The sequence below is a fragment of the Chaetodon trifascialis genome, chromosome 3 (genome assembly GCF_039877785.1).
Source record: "Chaetodon trifascialis isolate fChaTrf1 chromosome 3, fChaTrf1.hap1, whole genome shotgun sequence".
Taxonomy (NCBI): domain Eukaryota; kingdom Metazoa; phylum Chordata; class Actinopteri; order Chaetodontiformes; family Chaetodontidae; genus Chaetodon; species Chaetodon trifascialis.
This window is the reverse complement of record NC_092058.1, coordinates 13802563-13820285: the sequence shown is the minus strand read 5'-3', so window position 1 is coordinate 13820285 and position 17723 is coordinate 13802563. Positions and strand designations below refer to the sequence as shown.

The 17723-nt window shown below is 41.8% G+C and overlaps 3 protein-coding genes across 3 annotated transcripts; 1 reads left to right on the top strand and 2 right to left on the bottom strand.

The window, feature by feature from the left end:
- The first annotated feature begins 203 nt into the window (after positions 1 to 203).
- oxtrb (oxytocin receptor b) lies at positions 204 to 5591 on the top strand. Its single transcript, XM_070958670.1, is given in 3 exon segments — positions 204 to 1476; positions 4883 to 5094; positions 5096 to 5591. Coding segments are annotated over 3 exon segments (1266 nt in total). The 5' UTR covers positions 204 to 551; the 3' UTR covers positions 5225 to 5591.
- A 1199-nt stretch (positions 5592 to 6790) lies between these two features.
- LOC139329120 (caveolin-3-like) lies at positions 6791 to 8278 on the bottom strand. The gene is made up of 2 exons (XM_070959271.1): positions 8149 to 8278; positions 6791 to 7384 (listed from the first exon to the last, which is right to left on the bottom strand). Exons 1-2 carry the CDS (start codon positions 8257 to 8259, stop codon positions 7046 to 7048), a joined length of 450 nt encoding a protein of 149 aa, XP_070815372.1. The 5' UTR covers positions 8260 to 8278; the 3' UTR covers positions 6791 to 7045.
- A 621-nt stretch (positions 8279 to 8899) lies between these two features.
- On the bottom strand, positions 8900 to 11949 carry cav4a (caveolin 4a). Its single transcript, XM_070959658.1, has 3 exons — positions 11677 to 11949; positions 11269 to 11456; positions 8900 to 9745 (listed from the first exon to the last, which is right to left on the bottom strand). Exons 1-3 carry the CDS (start codon positions 11893 to 11895, stop codon positions 9595 to 9597), a joined length of 558 nt encoding a protein of 185 aa, XP_070815759.1. The 5' UTR covers positions 11896 to 11949; the 3' UTR covers positions 8900 to 9594.
- Between the last annotated feature and the right edge of the window lie 5774 nt (positions 11950 to 17723).

Sequence of the window (17723 nt, the reverse complement as noted above, 5' to 3'; positions counted from 1 at the left end):
CAAAAGCTGAACTCAATGCAGGGACAATGAGGCAGGAAGAGAGTAAGAGACAGAGTAATAACGTGCATCCTGCTCATATTCAAGCCAGAGAGTTTCCTCCACAGGAAAATGAGATGTGGGGAGGGGGTTACTGAGATTGGTAAGATACGGCTTCAGCCGACCAGACGCAAACAGGACGCAGCGAGTGATGAGGACTGCGGTGCTCCGCGGTCCCCGGATAAGTACGTAAAAGATCGCTTCAAAGGTAACAAAACCACTTGATATAGTAATGTGCTCATATATAAGTATAAATAGTTCAAAGGTTTGAGAATCTGAGTTTTTATTAAAAGTGTTACATTTTGTCTCCCTGCAGACGTGAGCGCTGTTTTTTTTTTTTGTTTTTTTTGGATTACCCAGTACTTTAACCTGAGAGCAACTCACGAAACCAACTTTAGTCGAGTGAGTTGGCAGTGAAACGGGCAGAGCAGCTCACTCCCACACGACTGAAAGCGGTCCGGAATCTTGTTTGTGATGTGACCGCTGGCAGCGCCAAAGCGGCGCTTTTACGCACGATGGAGGACCTTTTACGCGAGCAGAACTTTTGGCCGCAGAATATTTCCTGGACCAACTCAAGTCGTGGAAACGACAGTCATTTAGGAAACATCACCGTGAATCCTCTAAAGCGAAACGAAGAAGTGGCCAAAGTGGAAGTTACCGTCCTGGTCCTGGTGCTGCTGCTCGCTCTAGCCGGGAACCTGTGCGTCCTGTGGGCTATCCACGCCACCAAGCACAGCCAGTCGCGGATGTATTACTTCATGAAGCACCTGAGCATCGCTGACCTTGTCGTTGCTATCTTTCAGGTGTTACCGCAACTCATCTGGGATATCACATTTCGCTTCTATGGGCCGGACTTGCTGTGTAGGCTGGTTAAATACGTCCAGGTGGTGGGTATGTTTGCATCTACGTACCTGCTTGTCCTGATGTCCATCGACAGATGCTTAGCAATCTGCCAACCACTTCGCTCGGTGCACAAGAGAAAGGATCGCTTCTACGTGATCGCCTCTTGGATGCTCAGCCTGATCTTCAGCACTCCTCAAGCATACATATTTTCTTTGAGGGAAGTCGGGGACGGTGTGTATGACTGCTGGGGAGACTTTGTACAGCCATGGGGTGCCAAAGCATACATCACATGGATGAGTCTCAGCATTTACATTTTCCCAGTGGCGATTTTAAGCATCTGCTATGGCTTGATATGTTTTAAAATATGGCAGAACTTCAATTTAAAGACGAGAAGAGACCACTTCATGGCGCTGACTACAAGGCCCTCCAAAGGCGCTCATCCCCTCTCTCGTGTGAGCAGCGTGAGGCTCATTTCAAAAGCAAAGATCCGCACAGTGAAAATGACATTCGTAGTGGTCATCGCCTACATTGTGTGCTGGACTCCCTTCTTCTTTGTCCAGATGTGGTCTGCATGGGATCCTGCTGCCCCAAGAGAAGGTAAAGGCACATTTTATTTATGCAGTCTGAAGTCTAATCTTGACATAAGTCATTGTGCAGTCACCAGGAGCACTGGTTTGCCTCGTAGAACTTATTTAGTGTTCAGTGACACAGTGAGTAGAGCATCATCTTTGCCCAAGATTCATATTGATGAATCTTTTGCCCATAAGCCCTGTCATCGAGAAAAGAAAGTTTTTCTACAATATTCCATCACTAAGTGTCTCACACGTACAACGGTCATGCTTCCACCTCACAGAATATCTCTGGGAATGCATAAGCACTCTGCCTCACTTCCAAGGCAACACAATGATGTTTAACTTCAGATTTCCCCAGAGTGAACCCAGATGAATGAGTGTCATTTACAGCTGTTATCAGTTCACTGGAAGAGTAAATGTACCAGGACATGAAAGACTTTCCATCTCTGCTCCTGCTGGTGGTTTATATAATTTCTATTTAACTGCATAGTTTGTTCAGATTTACCCCTCGTATCTTTTGAGTTTCTCATTAAAGGGGACAAGAGCAAGCTCATAGCCAAGCTAATCATCCTCCTGTTTTCGTCTCTCTTCCAAGCAGCTTTGCACAAAATTGGGAAAATAAAGACATTAAAGCCAAGAATCCATGCAGGGTACAAAAAAGTGCATGTTGTAATAGGGGCCCCCATATTGTTTATATGGGCAAACTCAACCAGTAGACTATTTCCTATTAACATTTAGCATCGCAAACATGTATGACCTCTCAACATGTTATTTTGCAAAGCTTTCAAGTCAATTTTAAGCTTTCTGGATATGCTTTTTATGATAATACAAATGTGTTTTTTAAAAATGTTTTGTTATGTATAGCTTCAGGTGTAGGAGGATCTTCTCAAACGATAAAGGAATTAAAAAATCTTAAATTTTATATGACAGAAATCTGAAAGGCCGTGGAGATACATGGTTACTTTACCACACTGAGACACTAAAATAAGAATCATTGTTAATGTGACTTTTTTTTTTACTGAATACAGTACAGAATTTCACTGTATTGAATTTCACACCAAGTGTAAAATATATAGATTATAAGTAACTGAAGTAAGCAAGAAATAACAAGTGTGTGGTTTGCACATGTGCATGGGAGGAAGAAGAAGAGAGGGAAGAAGGATAGATGCTATCAGTCTGAAATACTTCAATATGTTTTCAGGATTAGGAGCAGTTTCATGAAATGTGATTGAAGATATAAATCAGCTGTTATGGACTCGATTCACGTTAGTTTCAAAGAAAACTTTTGAAAAAAAAAAAAAGCTTCTGTTCAAACCCAGGCGTGAATGGAAAGATCCAGACTTATTGCATTCTCTTTGAGGTAAAGACACTACGGGTCCGGTAGGCGAGTTTCGTGTTGCCGAGGGAAGTTCAGCCTAAATGTGAAAAGGAACACTGTCTTCTTCCAGGCCCTGAACTTCAGTCAGGTCATCACATTTTGCAACGTGCCGTGGATCCACTGACTTTGTGCGCTCGTGTCATGTTTGTTTAACTTTTTATCCTCAGAATTATCTTCGATGGACTGATGTGATGGCAGTATCATCACAGTCCTCCTTTTGATTTCAACATCGCCCTCTTTCCACTTTTCCAACTTCAATCTCAGAAGTTGTACATCATAATATTACAAAAAGCAGCCAAGATTAATGTTTTTATTTCATTTCTGGCAGCACAAGAAAGTGGTGAGTGTAGCGTAAGTAAAGGTTTGGAAAGAAGAAACGTTTGTGTTATTTCACCTTAAGAGAACTTTCCTCCCCTTGGCACCAAATAATGCCAGAACTCTGGACTGGGTGTTTGATTTATCTGTTGAATCGTAATTTTGACGGGTCATTTGGTTGACACTGCGCACAGCACACCTCTCACAATAAAGCAAAAGCAGTATAGAGAGTCAGAGCACCATGAACAGTACAGGTCAGCATTTTCACTTGAGGAGTGAAGAAGACAACGCACACTAAATCTTTCACACCCCATTAGGGATCAGAAAAAAAAACTGGAAGTTGTCCACTTTCCACTCTTCAAATGACGTGCTTGTTCAATGTGCTCTTTGTCTCTAACGATTGGAAACGTAATCCACTGAATGAAGGCGAAAATAAGGTATACTTTTCCATCCAGGACAGGTGCTTCTAATTGAAACCATTTATCATGTTTGTGTCAAGCAACTTAAATCCTATTTGTGTGGCATCCATCAACCTTCCTCATGCTTTCATCTTTAATCACAGATGTTTTTGGGAGTTGTATGAAATACCTCAAAATGTCACTTCACGTATTTCTCGATAAATGATGGGTAATGTAAGTACAGCTGCCTTGAACAGGGACTAATATTTATGAAATAGAATGAAATGAGTCCAAGCTTGTCCAGAGTGACTGCGTGATCTGATACCTGGCTGGGCATGTGTGTGCGACTTGTGACACCTTACCTTGAATTTAACTTGAAGATATGTAAATGAGCCCTGCGATCGGCTGGCGACCGGTCCAGGGTGTACCCCGCCTCTCGCCCGTTGACAGCCGAGATAGGCTCCGGCCCCCCCGCGACCCCAAAAGGGATAAGCGGCATAGAAAATGGATGGATGGATGGATGGATGGATATGTAGATTAATCAACACACCTGAACAGTCAGAATCTTAGCCTGTTAGCACTAAAGTGCAGCTGAGGCTGATGGAAATGCCATTAGTTTTGCAAGTATTTGATCATAAACCAAGGGATAAAAGTTATTTAATTCATCCCCAGGGGACCATCAATGTCTACCAAATATAGCAATCCATCCAATAGCTGTTATTTAGCAGATATTTCAATGAAAACTTGATGTTGCCACTGGAAAGGTCAGACAATCACCAAAGTCAGTAGAATAAATTGTCTGGGAACCATCAATGTCTGTACAGCATTTCATTGTCACACATCCAGTACTTGAGATATTTAAGTCTGGACCAAAGTGGGCGACAACAAACAGACCAGCTGACAGACTGACATCGCCCTCCCTACAGCCATGATGTTATCAGCGGCCAAAAACAAAAGTGTAGGATAAAAGAGCAAACAAAGCACACACTCACTGAGTTTGGACTTCGGCCCACAACCAAAAGATTACATCTTAGTGGGAAAAAAGTGGAGAAAAACTTGCTACTTTTAAAGATCCACCCATCCCGTCCTGCTCTAAACGGCTTAGCCTTTGCAGGGAAGCAGGGGGCTGGAGGCTGTCCCAGTGTGCACTGGGTGAGAGGCCGGGTGAAGCCTGGACAGGCTGTGGGTCATAGGCAACGTGTTTTTAAACCATGTGACAGGCAGCATTTTCTGACTTCTCTTCTGACCTTTAAAAATGGCCATTTTGAGCATTAGTGAGTAATTATGGTGCATGTGATGAAAGATATTGAACATGTGTTCCTCTCTGTCTCTCTCCTCAGACATGGCCTTCATCATCGCCATGTTGTTGGCCAGTCTGAACAGCTGCTGTAACCCCTGGATCTACATGTTCTTTGCCGGCCACCTGTTCCAGGACCTGATGCAGTGCCTCTTCTGCTGCTGTAGACAGTACCTGACAGCCTCTTCCTGCAGCTGTGATGGACAGTGCAGGCACAAGAGCAACTCATCAACATACGTCATTAAGAACACGGGCAGCCAGAGGAGCCTCTCACACACATCCAGCACAGGGGGACCGGCACACTGAGAGCAAGCTGAAAGCCATCCAGATTTCCTGCACCCAAGCAAGCTGGCGATCACGCAAGTCCCCCTTTTCAGGCATTTAATGACCTGCAGCAGTGACCATTACAACATGTTTTGAATTGAGCTGAGTTTACAGACAATGTAAACCACCCGTCCAGACAATACTCTGCTTCCTGTGATAACAAAGAGCAGGACAAAATGTCTCCATCGCTATGGACGTGTGCCCTCAGCTTTCCTTTTGGACTCCCTTTGCACGAGTCCTGCACATCATATTGTAGGTTTTAGCATTTCAAGATTTATCCGCCATCTTCCAGTAAAAACAATCATGAGCAGTTTCAAATTTGTTTGTATGCGTCTGTTCTTTAGTCTTGAATTTTAAAGTCTTATTCCAACTATTATTGGTCTGATTTGACCTTAAAAGACAAGTAATTATCACAATGATTATATTAATGTTGCACAAGGAGATGAGCTTGGCATGTTCCCAAAATATCTTTGCTTTGTGTAAATGGGCTCTAATTCAGTTTTTGTAGTGATTGTTTACCCCTTTAAAGCAGCATTACTTTGTGTAAAAGCATTTTGAATTTATGTTATAATATTATATTGGTGGTTAAATCACAATATTGATATGCATGAATGATATTAAGGTTATTAAGATGCAACCCTGATTCCCCTGAGTTTGAACGCTGTGTAAAACTTAAATAAAACATAATATAATAACGTTTAATAATGTTTCAAACTAAATGGGACAGGAGCAAAAAAAGACTGGTGAAGTCATGGATTGCTCCAAAAACACCTGTTTGGATCATTCCACAGGTAAACAGGTTTACTGGTAACAGGTGAGAGTATCATGGTTGGGTATGAAATGTTGTTAAATGTTTTTAGTGATTGATTGCATCCTGTTTTTATTTGTGTTTTACACAGCGGCCCAACTTTTGTAATATCTACTCTTGACTTTTTGCTCAATCAAAATGTCTCAACATTTGAAACAACAGAGCAAAAATTCATCAGCAAAGCAAAATCCATAAAGAATGCATTTTACAGCAAGGAAGCAGGTTTCAGTGTTTTGAGCAGACCTTGTGCTTCAGATCAGTGTTTGTTCTTTATGATGTAAAATGAAATACGCTTTGTAAATAGTTTCCACTGCTCCCCGTGTGCATCTACATGTCATCATTTCTATCAGCTCCACCTCCTCTTTACTCGGTTGTTGGTGTTTTGGGGGTAATATTTTAGGCACAATGAAGCTCTTTTATCTAGTTTGGATCAAACTAGAATAATGCTTCCCCCTTGTGGCCACACCAATTACTCAAACAAGTAGTCTGTTTCTTTTTCTGTATGATTCAAGGCAATATGCCAACTGTTTATACTCAACATGTGGAGAAAAAGTGTCAGGATCAGATAATGTGCATTCTTGGCTTATAAAGTGTGTTTTGAAATGGCTGTAACTTTATATATCCTGGCCAGTAGTCAAGCAAAACACTGTGGCTCAGAGCAATGTCCATAGGGAGCAGTTTTATGAAAGAGGGCAACGCACATTCACATACAGTTTCAATAAGTGTCAATTGACTGATTCAATTTTTCCCGTCATGACATATGGGAGAGTGTACTATTGTTTTAGTGCAATGAAACCATTCATGTTGTACTTATATCAATGTTTATTTAAAGTTTGGCTGACATCAGCATAGAATAAAAAGAGTGAAATTTATGGTTTACACTTCAGATTTTGATGTATCATCATGTAGAAAAAAGACACAATCAGCTCAAAATGTAGACCAGCAGACAACAATGAGGACTATTAATGCAGCACCTTTTGTTTGTTTTTGGCCTCATGTTTCATGGATCCTCAAAAAGTCAGTGAAATGTCCAGAAATTGGTCTTTATGCCCAAATAAAGCAGTAGTGAGGCGCCTACCACTTGCGCATAACCACTCTCACACCGCTGTACATCTTCCCCATTGCCTCGAAGAGCGGGTGAAAGAAGGTGCGTATGATGAGCGAGTAGGGTTGACTCAGACACTGGAACTCGATCAGACAGCTCTTAGTGCAGGGCATGACAGCCCAGATGTGCCAGAATGACAGGCAGGCAAACAGCAAGCCCCAGAGCAGTGACAAAGGGATGCCAAAGATGGCAGTAAGGCTGCGATAACAGCAGTACTTTGACACTGTGAAGGTGGTGTAGCTGGCTTTCCACACCCCATCCAGACTGTGTGTGCCGGCAGGCTCTGCGATCACATCTTCAAAGCTGACCTAAAGCACAGAGACGGTTTGTTTATTTACTGTGTTTGGTTATATGTAGGCTTAAAGGTTCAGTTCACACAAATGAACTTTGTGTCCCTCCTAATACAGGCAGTATATGGAGCCATGCGTCACTGTATACATACAGAGGCGTCACTGTGAGACCTCAAGTGCGTCATATGATAATATTCATATCATCAGGAAAATTGGGGATTATCCCAAGTAAAAGGCATTTTTTTCTGACAACAGATATAAATGCTGGGTTTTACAAATACATTTTTCAGTGCTTTTTCCGCTATGTATAGAAAAAAAAAAGTGGGAAAATTTGGTTAAACTGACCCTTTAAATGTGGACTTAAACTAAAAACTCTTTGCCGTTAACTATCAGAAAGCTTAAAATCACCACCAAGATTTTCCCGTGAATTCAAAGTAAAACCCTTTCCAGATCTGTAAACCAAACCACCCGAATGTTCTGCTTTTTTAAAAGCAACATTTTTTTACGCATTTGACCTAAATTTTAGCAAAGGCTGTAGATTTTACTTTAAAAATAAATCTGTATATACACTGAGCACCCTCCATACTGTAGCTCTAATTAGCTTCAGTTTGAAACCTTCTGCTCCACCCTGACCCTTCAGATATCTCAGTTTTATCAGGTTAACAGCTATTTTAGGCAGCATGACACACTCATACACTTTCATGGCTTCATCTCAAATGTTACACCACAAACTTCAACATGTGCACTTCTGTGATAATAAAGTAAACACAGACTGTTTGCACCTTGACCACATCCTCGCTGATTTGCTTGGGGTCCCTGTTGTTGAGGTCGATCTCCCTGCTGTGGCTGTCCCTCCTGATCATCGGCTCGTGGCTGTGGTTCATTTCAGCCATGGTCCTGCTGTCTGACTGAAGGAGCAGGCTGAAGCTGAGATAATGAAGCACGAGAGGCCAAGATGAGCGGCCGGGTGTGTGTGTGGCTGCAGTCAGAGCCACAGAGGGAGTGGCAGTTTAAAAACTGAAACGCCACTCAGTGTTATTCCGATCCAGGAATGCCAGCAGGCAGCTGCCAGCGATGACTGCCTCAAACTGTCAAAGATGCAGAAGGCACTGCTGACATACCACATCGAGCATGGACACACACACACACACACACACACACACACACACACACACACACACACACACACACATACGCTTACACAACCATGCACATAATAGCCTTGTCCATTCTTTTGCACAAATTTGACAGCTCACACTGTGACTCAAAGCATTTTGCAAAGAGGGGAAGTGTATGATCAGTGGTGAGATCATGTAGGATGTTTTTTTAATTTTCATCCACACACACAAAGTGACAGAAAAAGCAGCACTTGAATATTGTTTATATAATCCGCTAAAAAACCCGACATTCATTGAATACAAAACTTAACAATAATTTTTGTTTTCAAGCTTAAAACAATAGCATGAATGACAGCAATTATGTGGCAAAGCCTACAAATCAGTGTATACCCTGTCCTGCTGCCGGCCTTCATATTATGCATGCAATAGTCGTGTAATAGACAATGGTTTAAATATGTATTTAATTGCGTCTGAAGTTTTAATGGGTTACAATGGTTCTAATGGCTTCAGAGTATTTTTGGAGATGTGTCCTGTTTCCTGACTCATATATAGTCTACACACATGTCTGTAGGATGCTCTATTAATGCTGATTAAACACTCTCTCCCTGGTCCTTCACTCAGTTTAACAGTGTGTTTTAGCGCTAATCTTGTTTCAAACCAAAAAATAAAATAAACCTAATCCATAGCTTTAATTGCCATTTCCTCCCTTAAGAGTACATTTAATATAAGTGGCTCCTCTTTGCTTCAGAACTGAGTATTCTTAGGTTTGTAATGACTAAACATTTTAAACTTAAATACACATAACTGTGCATTTTTGTTCCTTGAGCTGCTTAAACTCCTTCAGGAATTAACAAAATATAAAAGCAAATACAGGTAAGATGACACAACATTCAATTTGCATAACAAATTATGCTGAAATTGCCCCAAAGTCTAAAAATCAGAATCCCACAATGATATTGGTGTGAGAAAAATCACTTGCATCATCGTCCTCAGTCAAAGCTATTGTAACTGTGGAAAACATGTAAGAATCAAATATCAGTGCCCACTTGGGCTCAGTCCACGAGACCGTCAGTGCACGTAATGAACAATCCCAGTCTGGATAAGTGAGTCTCATTCTTTGGCCAGGTGAATACTGAAGCCTCCACAGCATCTTCCAGCACTCAAGAGGAAGGGACGCACAATGATGTCCAGTACAATGTTCCACAGGCTCTGCAGCCAGTGTGTGCCGATAAAGATACACTGGACACAAGGACCAACCATCCTGTTATAGAAAGAAACACAAAAATCAAGCAAATTGCAAAAAAGGAAGACATTTTCTCAGTCACGGTGGCGTGCAGCCAGGTTTAGTTTACTTCTCCAAATCCTGCAGGGGACAGACTTTTATAGCTTTGGTATTTCTTAACTTTTGGTCAGATGCTTCTGGACATTTCTCATGTCCTCTTTTTCTAGCACGCAACACATTATGTCCTTTAACAGGCTTTCATTTCTACATATAATCAGAATTTTGCACTGACACTTATTAATAAAATTCAGTTATCTTAGCTTTGTCCTATTACTGTTTGTTTGGTTTCAAACCTGTTATTACTACAGATAACACACAGCCAGATTATGAATATTATACTGATTGACCATAGTTTTAAAATCACTCTCCTTAAATCCCCTGTTTCCTCCTCTCATACTTATGAGTCCACTTGTTGCTATTGTCTCCTGTTTGCATTTTGGATTCCCCTTCAATAGTCAGATACTGGAGGTCAGTTAACTGAAGGTGTACTCTGACAGTTTAGTGTTGCACTTCCACAAAGCTGGGCGACTCACAAGAGACAAATGAAAACAAGAACAGTCAAAGTGCAGCTGGGTCTGGCCTTCAAAAACACTGGATCCTAAATATCCCAAGATGCAACTGGTTAGTGTCTTTCATTGGACTTTCTGTCCAAGGTAAAGAGACACATCTTCTTTTCAAATTTTTTGCAGCTCTCACAAGAGAAACAGGTTAAGTAGCATTGCTCAGGACTAGTAAACTGAACAATATGTGTAAAGTAGTGGTGTGCCGCTTCAGTGGTGTTGTGCAGAATAATGCATTATGGATAGATAATGCATAATGGATTATAACTGCAGGGGCGGCACGGTGGTGCAAGCAGGTCGTGCGCATGCCTCACAGCAAGAAGGTTGCCAGTTCGATCCCCGGGCGGGGCCTTTCCGTGTGAAGTTTGCATGTTCCTCCCATGTATGCGTGGGTTCTCTCCGGGTACTCCGGCTTCCTCCCACAGACCAAAAACATGCTCATTAGGTTAATTAGTGACTCTAAATTGCCCCTAGGTATGAGTGTGAATGGTTGTCTGTCTTTGCATGTTGCCCTGCAATCAGCTGGCGACCCTTGAAGCTGGGATAGGCTCCAGACCCCCCCACAACCCTGAAAGGGATAGGCTGTATAGAAAATGGATGGATGGATGGATTATAACTGCAAACTAATAACATCCCCTTGGCCTCTTTGTGTTTAGTGCAAATAAGCAAATGTCAGCATGCTAACTCACTAAACTCAGATGATGAACACGGCCAACATTATACCTGCTCAACATCAGAATGTTAGCCTTGTCATTGAGAGCATGGTAGCATGTCAGTGTTAGCTTTTAGCTCAAAGCACTATTGTGCAAAAGTACAGCTTCACAGGGCCGCTTGAATGGATGTGAGCACCACAAACAAACTTCCATTCATCCTCATGTTATTGCGGTGGAGGCAGAAATTTCAGAAAATGTTTCATTTCCTTAAGACTTGATCGAAACCTACCAGATGTGGAGGCAGCTGAGGATGGCAAAGAGGAGACCAGAGATGATTGACACTGGAACGGCCAGAAGCACTGTGACGACTCTGTAGATCCAAACCCTGGACACCTCAAACAGGGCGTTACTCCAGATCCACACTCTGTCCCCACTGCGCACTGACACCGGCTCAGCAATCACATCCTCAAATGTCACCTGGAGACACAGAGAGAAAGTGGTGCTGATGCTACAGAGGTGAAACGTAAAGTCATGCTGCAGGGGGACGTCGTCGTATCCACTGGAGGGCAGTGCAACCAGCCAAGCTGCTTCTTGGTTGTCCATGCCAATGATTTAGAGTGATTTTTTTTATCATGCTAAAAATACAAATAATTCAAACACTAAACTTCAATAGAGCCACTGCATGAAAATGCAATACCTTGAGGCAGTCATTGATACCTCGGGGGTCCCTGACATTAATCAGAGGCTTGGTATCACTGATTTCCACAAGTGTAGACGTATGAATGTTTTCCTCTTCTTCCAGGGCAGGAGGGGCCCTCCACAGCATCTGAGGTTCATCCCCGTTATCGAATTCATCAGGGTCACTGGAGCCCCCCAAATCGATCTCCACTTCCCCTGAATCTTCTCCTTTCATCATGGTGTCTGTCCAAACATGTGAAGAAAACACAATCCAGAGAGCAGAGCGGGTGCCTGTCACTTCCCTCACGGCTGGGACTGAGGACCCCTCAGCCGGCTGTGCAGTCGGGTTATATTGGGAACGTTACGGTGCCCTGAGTGGTATTTGCAGATGGTCTTTCAAGTGAAGATCATTTTCCTGTGCTGTGGAAGCATAGGGGGGATATAAATACTCTCAGCATGGAGATGGCTGTGTATGCACTGATACACAGAGATGTGAGCCAAATCTGCAAGCGTGAGAGCCAAGATAGACTACAACAAATGTTTAGAGTTTCACTTCCAGCTGGAATACTTATCTGGTGATACACGTATGCTTGCCTTACCAATTCTAGGATTTAGTTCATTTCCAAGTCTAATTTTCGCTTAAGAGAAGTGTTTTTGCAGGACAGTACTGCCTCCCGCTGGCCTGTAATGGAAATGAATTTTCCTCCTCAGCGCAGTCAGATGTGCCTCTGCCCCATTGTTGTGTGAAACACTGACCTAATAACTGTTTGTGTGCAAGTGAGATTAATTTCAATTACAATCTGAAATCAGATGGAACGATTCTCACATACAGCCCTAATCTCCCTGTTGGGATTGGGATTGTTATAGCTCATTTTGCCAGATGAAGTACTCTAATTTAAACCTCAAAGAATAAAACTTTTCACATTAAATGGAACAGGACTGGAATTGTACTGAAGCACCAATTGTCCTCACATGGCAAAATGCACCTTTATCACCTTTATCACCTTATTAGATGAATTTTGCACACAAAATTAATCTTTTTGATGATCTAAATAGAATCTAACCCTAACTCTGGGATGAGAAAATGTTAAACACTCCTCCCCTGCTTTACCCAAAAGTTCACCCTTCTCTTAGTAAAATGGGAAAACCTTCCCTATTTGCTGACCCATCCTCCCATAATTCTCATACTATCCCTCACTGAAACGTTCAGCTCCTACAATGCATTACTGGTTCACCCTTTCCATTTCACCAACAGCATCAATCACAATGCGGAAGCAACAGGAGATATAGTGCATGTTATCACAATAACCTCCTCTCGGCCCAGATAGCATGAAGAGCGTTCTCGGGTCTCTGCACTCAGTGTGGTGTTAAATAAGTTTCGCAACATGCTTTAAAAAAAAAAAAAAAAAACCTTTCACCTATGTCAACCTTTGGACCCATTAACCAGCCATCCTCACTGCTATTAATAGATCAGCTACGAATCGACAGCTAGGCCTTATCAGAGTCTTCTCAGCTTCCCACCAGACCTTCAGCATCACCTCACACTGCTCTTATCACCTTCTTCACCAAATAATGAGCCGGTAAAGCAGCTGGCTGTGTGATAATCAGATGAGATAGTGTCAATATACAAAGTACCTCCTGTAGAAATGTCCTCACCTCATGCTGCCATCCATCTGCATGACCAAAATGTCATGGTGCTGTGTTAGCTTTCAGAGCTTTCTGATTGAGACTGCTGGTAAATTATTAAACACAAGCCAAATGGTTTTCTCATCAAAAAGACTTAACAATTATAGCACAACTATTACCAAGTAACAAACTTTAGATCTGTTGATGTAAGTGAGCCACTCTATGATGAGCCCGGCTCAGTCTCCATGGCAAAGATGATTTCTGGCTGTTGGATGAAGTCAGAGAGAGAACACTGTGTATTGATGACACAGAGTTTCCTGTGTCTGTGCCGGAGACGACGGTATGCTAATGGACTGCACACCTCACCAGATGGGGTTTGTGTCCATGGCTGCACAGGTGAGGTCAGTGGACAATGTGTGTACGTGTTATTGTGTGTGTGTGAGGGAAAATATGAGGCAATAATAAGAATAATTTGAATTGTGAAACATATCAACACATTGAATAAGTAAAAGTGTTTTGCCTTGCTAGATTGTGGCTCCGTAGATAAATATTAAGAATGATTTATCTAAATGCTCACCCTTCTCTACTGCTAAATTGTGAAAGACAAAAGTTTGTCTGGTCTGGGCTACTGTAGAAACATGTCAGTGTAAGATGGTGATGGTGGACTCCATGGAAGAGGACCTGGACCCTCTGTAGACATAGAGCTGATTCAAAGGAGACAAAAACACAACAATTCCTAGTTTCAGGTGATTATACACCAATGAAGACATACTTGTGAACGTAACATTACATTTCTGGCTAGTTTGTGGGGAAAGTAACTTCTGTGTTTCTTCTTCTTCTGTGCTAAAATTCTCTTGTTGATGACACACAGCTGTATCATTTTAGATTTTAGTGTTGCTGTGACACAGAGTGGTACCACTGTCAAATCACTGAACCCATTATCGATGTTGTGATAGGAGCTATTAATACTCCGGGCCACCAGAGGCCAGCAATGACTGGTGCTCATACCTGGAAGCTGAAAATGGGGGCCTTTAACACACTAGAACCCAGGCTTTCTCTAACGTAACCATCACATGATCTCAGCACGCTAACGTAATGTGACGGTAATCTGAATCTAACCTGTATGATGTCACCTTAAATCAAAAATACATGCAATGTGAATATGCAACTTTTACATTTTCTAACATGTATAACAAGCAGATTTTGTTTCTTCATTGTAAAATGTGACTGCTGTTGCATGTTTAGGCGTCACTTAGTTGCAGGCCCAAAGAACTGCAGGGCACAGACAAGCAGACACATATTAATCATATTCATATCATAACTGGAGGAAATGTGTGTCTGTTTTAGCTTGTGCTTTGATTTAGCTCCAACCACGATTCATACCCTCTGTTCCCAACAGCAGCAGATTATAGAGGGCCATGTCAGACAGTGTCCCTGCTCAGCACCTGTCAGTCCAGCTGTTTTCAGTACAATAGGTCAGACTGATCATTGCACATGTCTAGTTAACAATGCAATCGCCAGTTCCCTGCTTCTGCTGGTAGCATGTTTAATTTTAGCACAGGATTCTGTGTACAAAAGCCCCCTCAAACATCAAACACCAGTATCAAATGGATCATATTGATTTGTTAGCTTACAATAAGAAGGATGGCCCATCTTTTAATGGATGTGGACATTAAGCATTTTAATAATACTCATTATTCAAAACACACCATGGTTTTGACCATATAAACACTACCTAAAATCATGTAACTGAATAGCAGCTGAGTGCAGTGAAGTCAGTGCAGCTTAATATCCTCAGTCACATTACCTGCTCCACTCCCAGGTTGCACAGCAAACACTGCAGATATTTTCATGTCTCCCTTAAAATATTTTGTGACAGAGGTGTTCACATGCTGGTGGGCAGATCTTGATACCGTTGCAGAGCCAGAGTAGCTAACCGGCCAAGCTTCATATTTAACAGACAGACACGAGAGCTGCCCGATCCTCTCGTCTAACTCTTGGTGTGAAAGTAAAGAATTTCCCAAAATGATGAGCTACTGTTAAAGTTCGAGGGGACCTGAGGACGTGCTCATGCTCCAGCAGCTGTCATGTTATATGCGTACATGCAGCTGTGAGGAAACTCGTGCTGTTACTGTTTGAGGGAGGGTCTGGTGAAATAATGCAGTTCACTCTGTCAGACAGCACCATCAATCACACCTTCTCCCTTTGATTCTTCAGGAGTGGCTCTCTCATTATCGCTGCCTGTGCCACAGCAGAGAAGCTCATCAAGCTTAAAGTAAACGGGCAGCACAAGATGCAGCACACGGGAGAACATTTAGTCTCTTCGATTCACCGTTAAGTACAAATAACAAACCATGGCTGAGCTCACGCCTTGGGTTCTCATTTTCTATCGAGAGCGGGCTTGTGTTTGATGTATAATGAATATGTTTGCAAAAGAGACGCACCGTGGATGTGATTGTTTTGATTTAATGAAAGCTGCCTTTGAGGTGGGAGGTCCTTCAGTTTAATTAGCAACTTATGAAGACTGCTCAGGCTCAAATATTCATTAAAGACTGACTCACACATTTTTGGAAGCTAGATGATGGCAGTCAGATACATCAAATAGAAGTATTCTAGATGTCTTGTGCGCACACATTACCCAGATCTTCAGCCAGATATATTTGGTACTGTTGCCAGCCTTCAGAACTTCACTACAAATAAAGCTCTGCAGGGTTGAACATTGTTTGGGTGCACGGCAGGAGTTTGTAGTCACTAATGTCAATTCTAGACAGCATGTAAGAGTTGATTAAAGTGGACATTAAGAGAAAATCAGCATAGAAAAAAATCATATTATCCTTTAAAAAAACATCCCAATCTCCTTTCTAGCATAGTGGTGACGATGATGATGTGTGTGTGCGTGTGTGTGTGGATACAGGAGAGAGAGAGAGTAAATGTCTCTATTTGTGTGTATGTGTACAGTATGTCTGTGTGCAACAAACCTCTATGCAAGAGTCACATTTGCACACTTTATGTGTTCATCGCTGCTTGCTCTTGGCTGTGTTTTATTATGTCTTATAAACATCTTGTCTTATATCTTGCTTTAAACATTTCCAGATGTCTATAAATGACTTAATCTCATGTTTTTGGATTCCAGTTTGTGTGTGTGTGTGTGTAGGATGTCTTTTCTCCTGCCTGTCAGTACACGGTCGTGTACAGCCGTCACCACAGACAGGCAGCATCAGTGCCGCTCGACAGCAAAGCAGGAGTTATTTTTACACATTTCTCTATTTAATCTATTTATTTGCTCACTGGTTGATGTTTATTCTCTGCATGGTGTTTACAGGTTTAGGGAAAATTTAGCTCAGCATGCTTTCTTCATTTGTCACCATTTAACAGCTTGTCTATCCGATAAATCTAATCTGTGTGGGGGAGCTGCATATTCCCTCAAAATATTCACCACAGACATGTCAACATTTAATCTTTTAACTGTCTTCCTTGATTGATCTGTGAGGAATTATAATGAGTAAGTTTAACAAGATACTTTTATGTGTACAGTATATTACAACTACATCATACTCATAGATAAATGCATGGAAATAATAAATTCTTTGTCGTTAATCCGCCAGTGTACACATATTAAGAGGGTATTAGAGACAACCCCTTCAGCTGTTATGAAATGGCATTTTCTCCTTATATAATCATGTGTTAACTGGGCTCAGTCTTAGTCACGGGCTTTTCATAAGTGGACACACGGATGACACGGAGGCCAGGACCCAGAGAGGCAAAGCTCGTCTGCACAAAAATAAACACACACACAGAAAATGTGCACATGCAGGTGCCGTGTTACTGGTGCAAATGTCTCTTTTTCTTTTTTTGGTCATCAGAGAGAGATATGAAATTTACATTTGAAAGCATTTAGCTGGCACATTTTATCCAAAGTGACTGACAGGGTGAGATCAAGGATAAACTGACAGGACACGTGGTGAACTTTTAATGGGGAGGCTGGCTGTTGACAGGACAGTCTGATCACTTGACTGTTATGGGCTGTCCCCTGTATGTGTGACATTAACGCTCAGCTTGGATTTCTCTCAGGAAAAACAGACTGTGGTTCGGAAAAACAGACTTTGCTCCTTAATAGACATGTGTATATATATATTTATATTGTTATATTTTTTACTTTTTTAACAGCTTATTTTTAGTGGATGTGTCAAGCACCAACTTCAGCAAAACAAATTCCTTGTATGTGTAAAATCGTACTTGGCAGTAAAGCGTTTTCTGATTGAGATTCTGATTCTGTAGATAAATGATAAATGATGATAATGAATTATTCTCTGTTGTCAGAAAATATAAAATTATTGTTACTGCCCAGTCATGTGTAATTCTTGCGAGGTCTTGCTCAGAGGCAGTTAATAAAACACGTTGCTTGCTCGAACCGAGTGCTTACTTAACATCATCTACTTA

What these genes read in the sequence shown, in the direction of transcription:
- LOC139329120 (XM_070959271.1), bottom strand. Translation starts at nt 8,259, where the DNA reads ATGGCTGAAATGAACCACAGCCACGAGCCGATGATCAGGAGGGACAGC. An exon ending in TCAGCGAGGATGTGGTCAAG is followed by an intron (nt 7,385 to 8,148) that starts GTGCAAACAGTC and finishes TCTGTGCTTTAG; the next exon opens with GTCAGCTTTGAAGATGTGAT.
- cav4a (XM_070959658.1), bottom strand. Translation starts at nt 11,895, where the DNA reads ATGATGAAAGGAGAAGATTCAGGGGAAGTGGAGATCGATTTGGGGGGC. An exon ending in GTATCAATGACTGCCTCAAG is followed by an intron (nt 11,457 to 11,676) that starts GTATTGCATTTT and finishes CTGTGTCTCCAG; the next exon opens with GTGACATTTGAGGATGTGAT. An exon ending in CTCAGCTGCCTCCACATCTG is followed by an intron (nt 9,746 to 11,268) that starts GTAGGTTTCGAT and finishes TTTCTATAACAG; the next exon opens with GATGGTTGGTCCTTGTGTCC.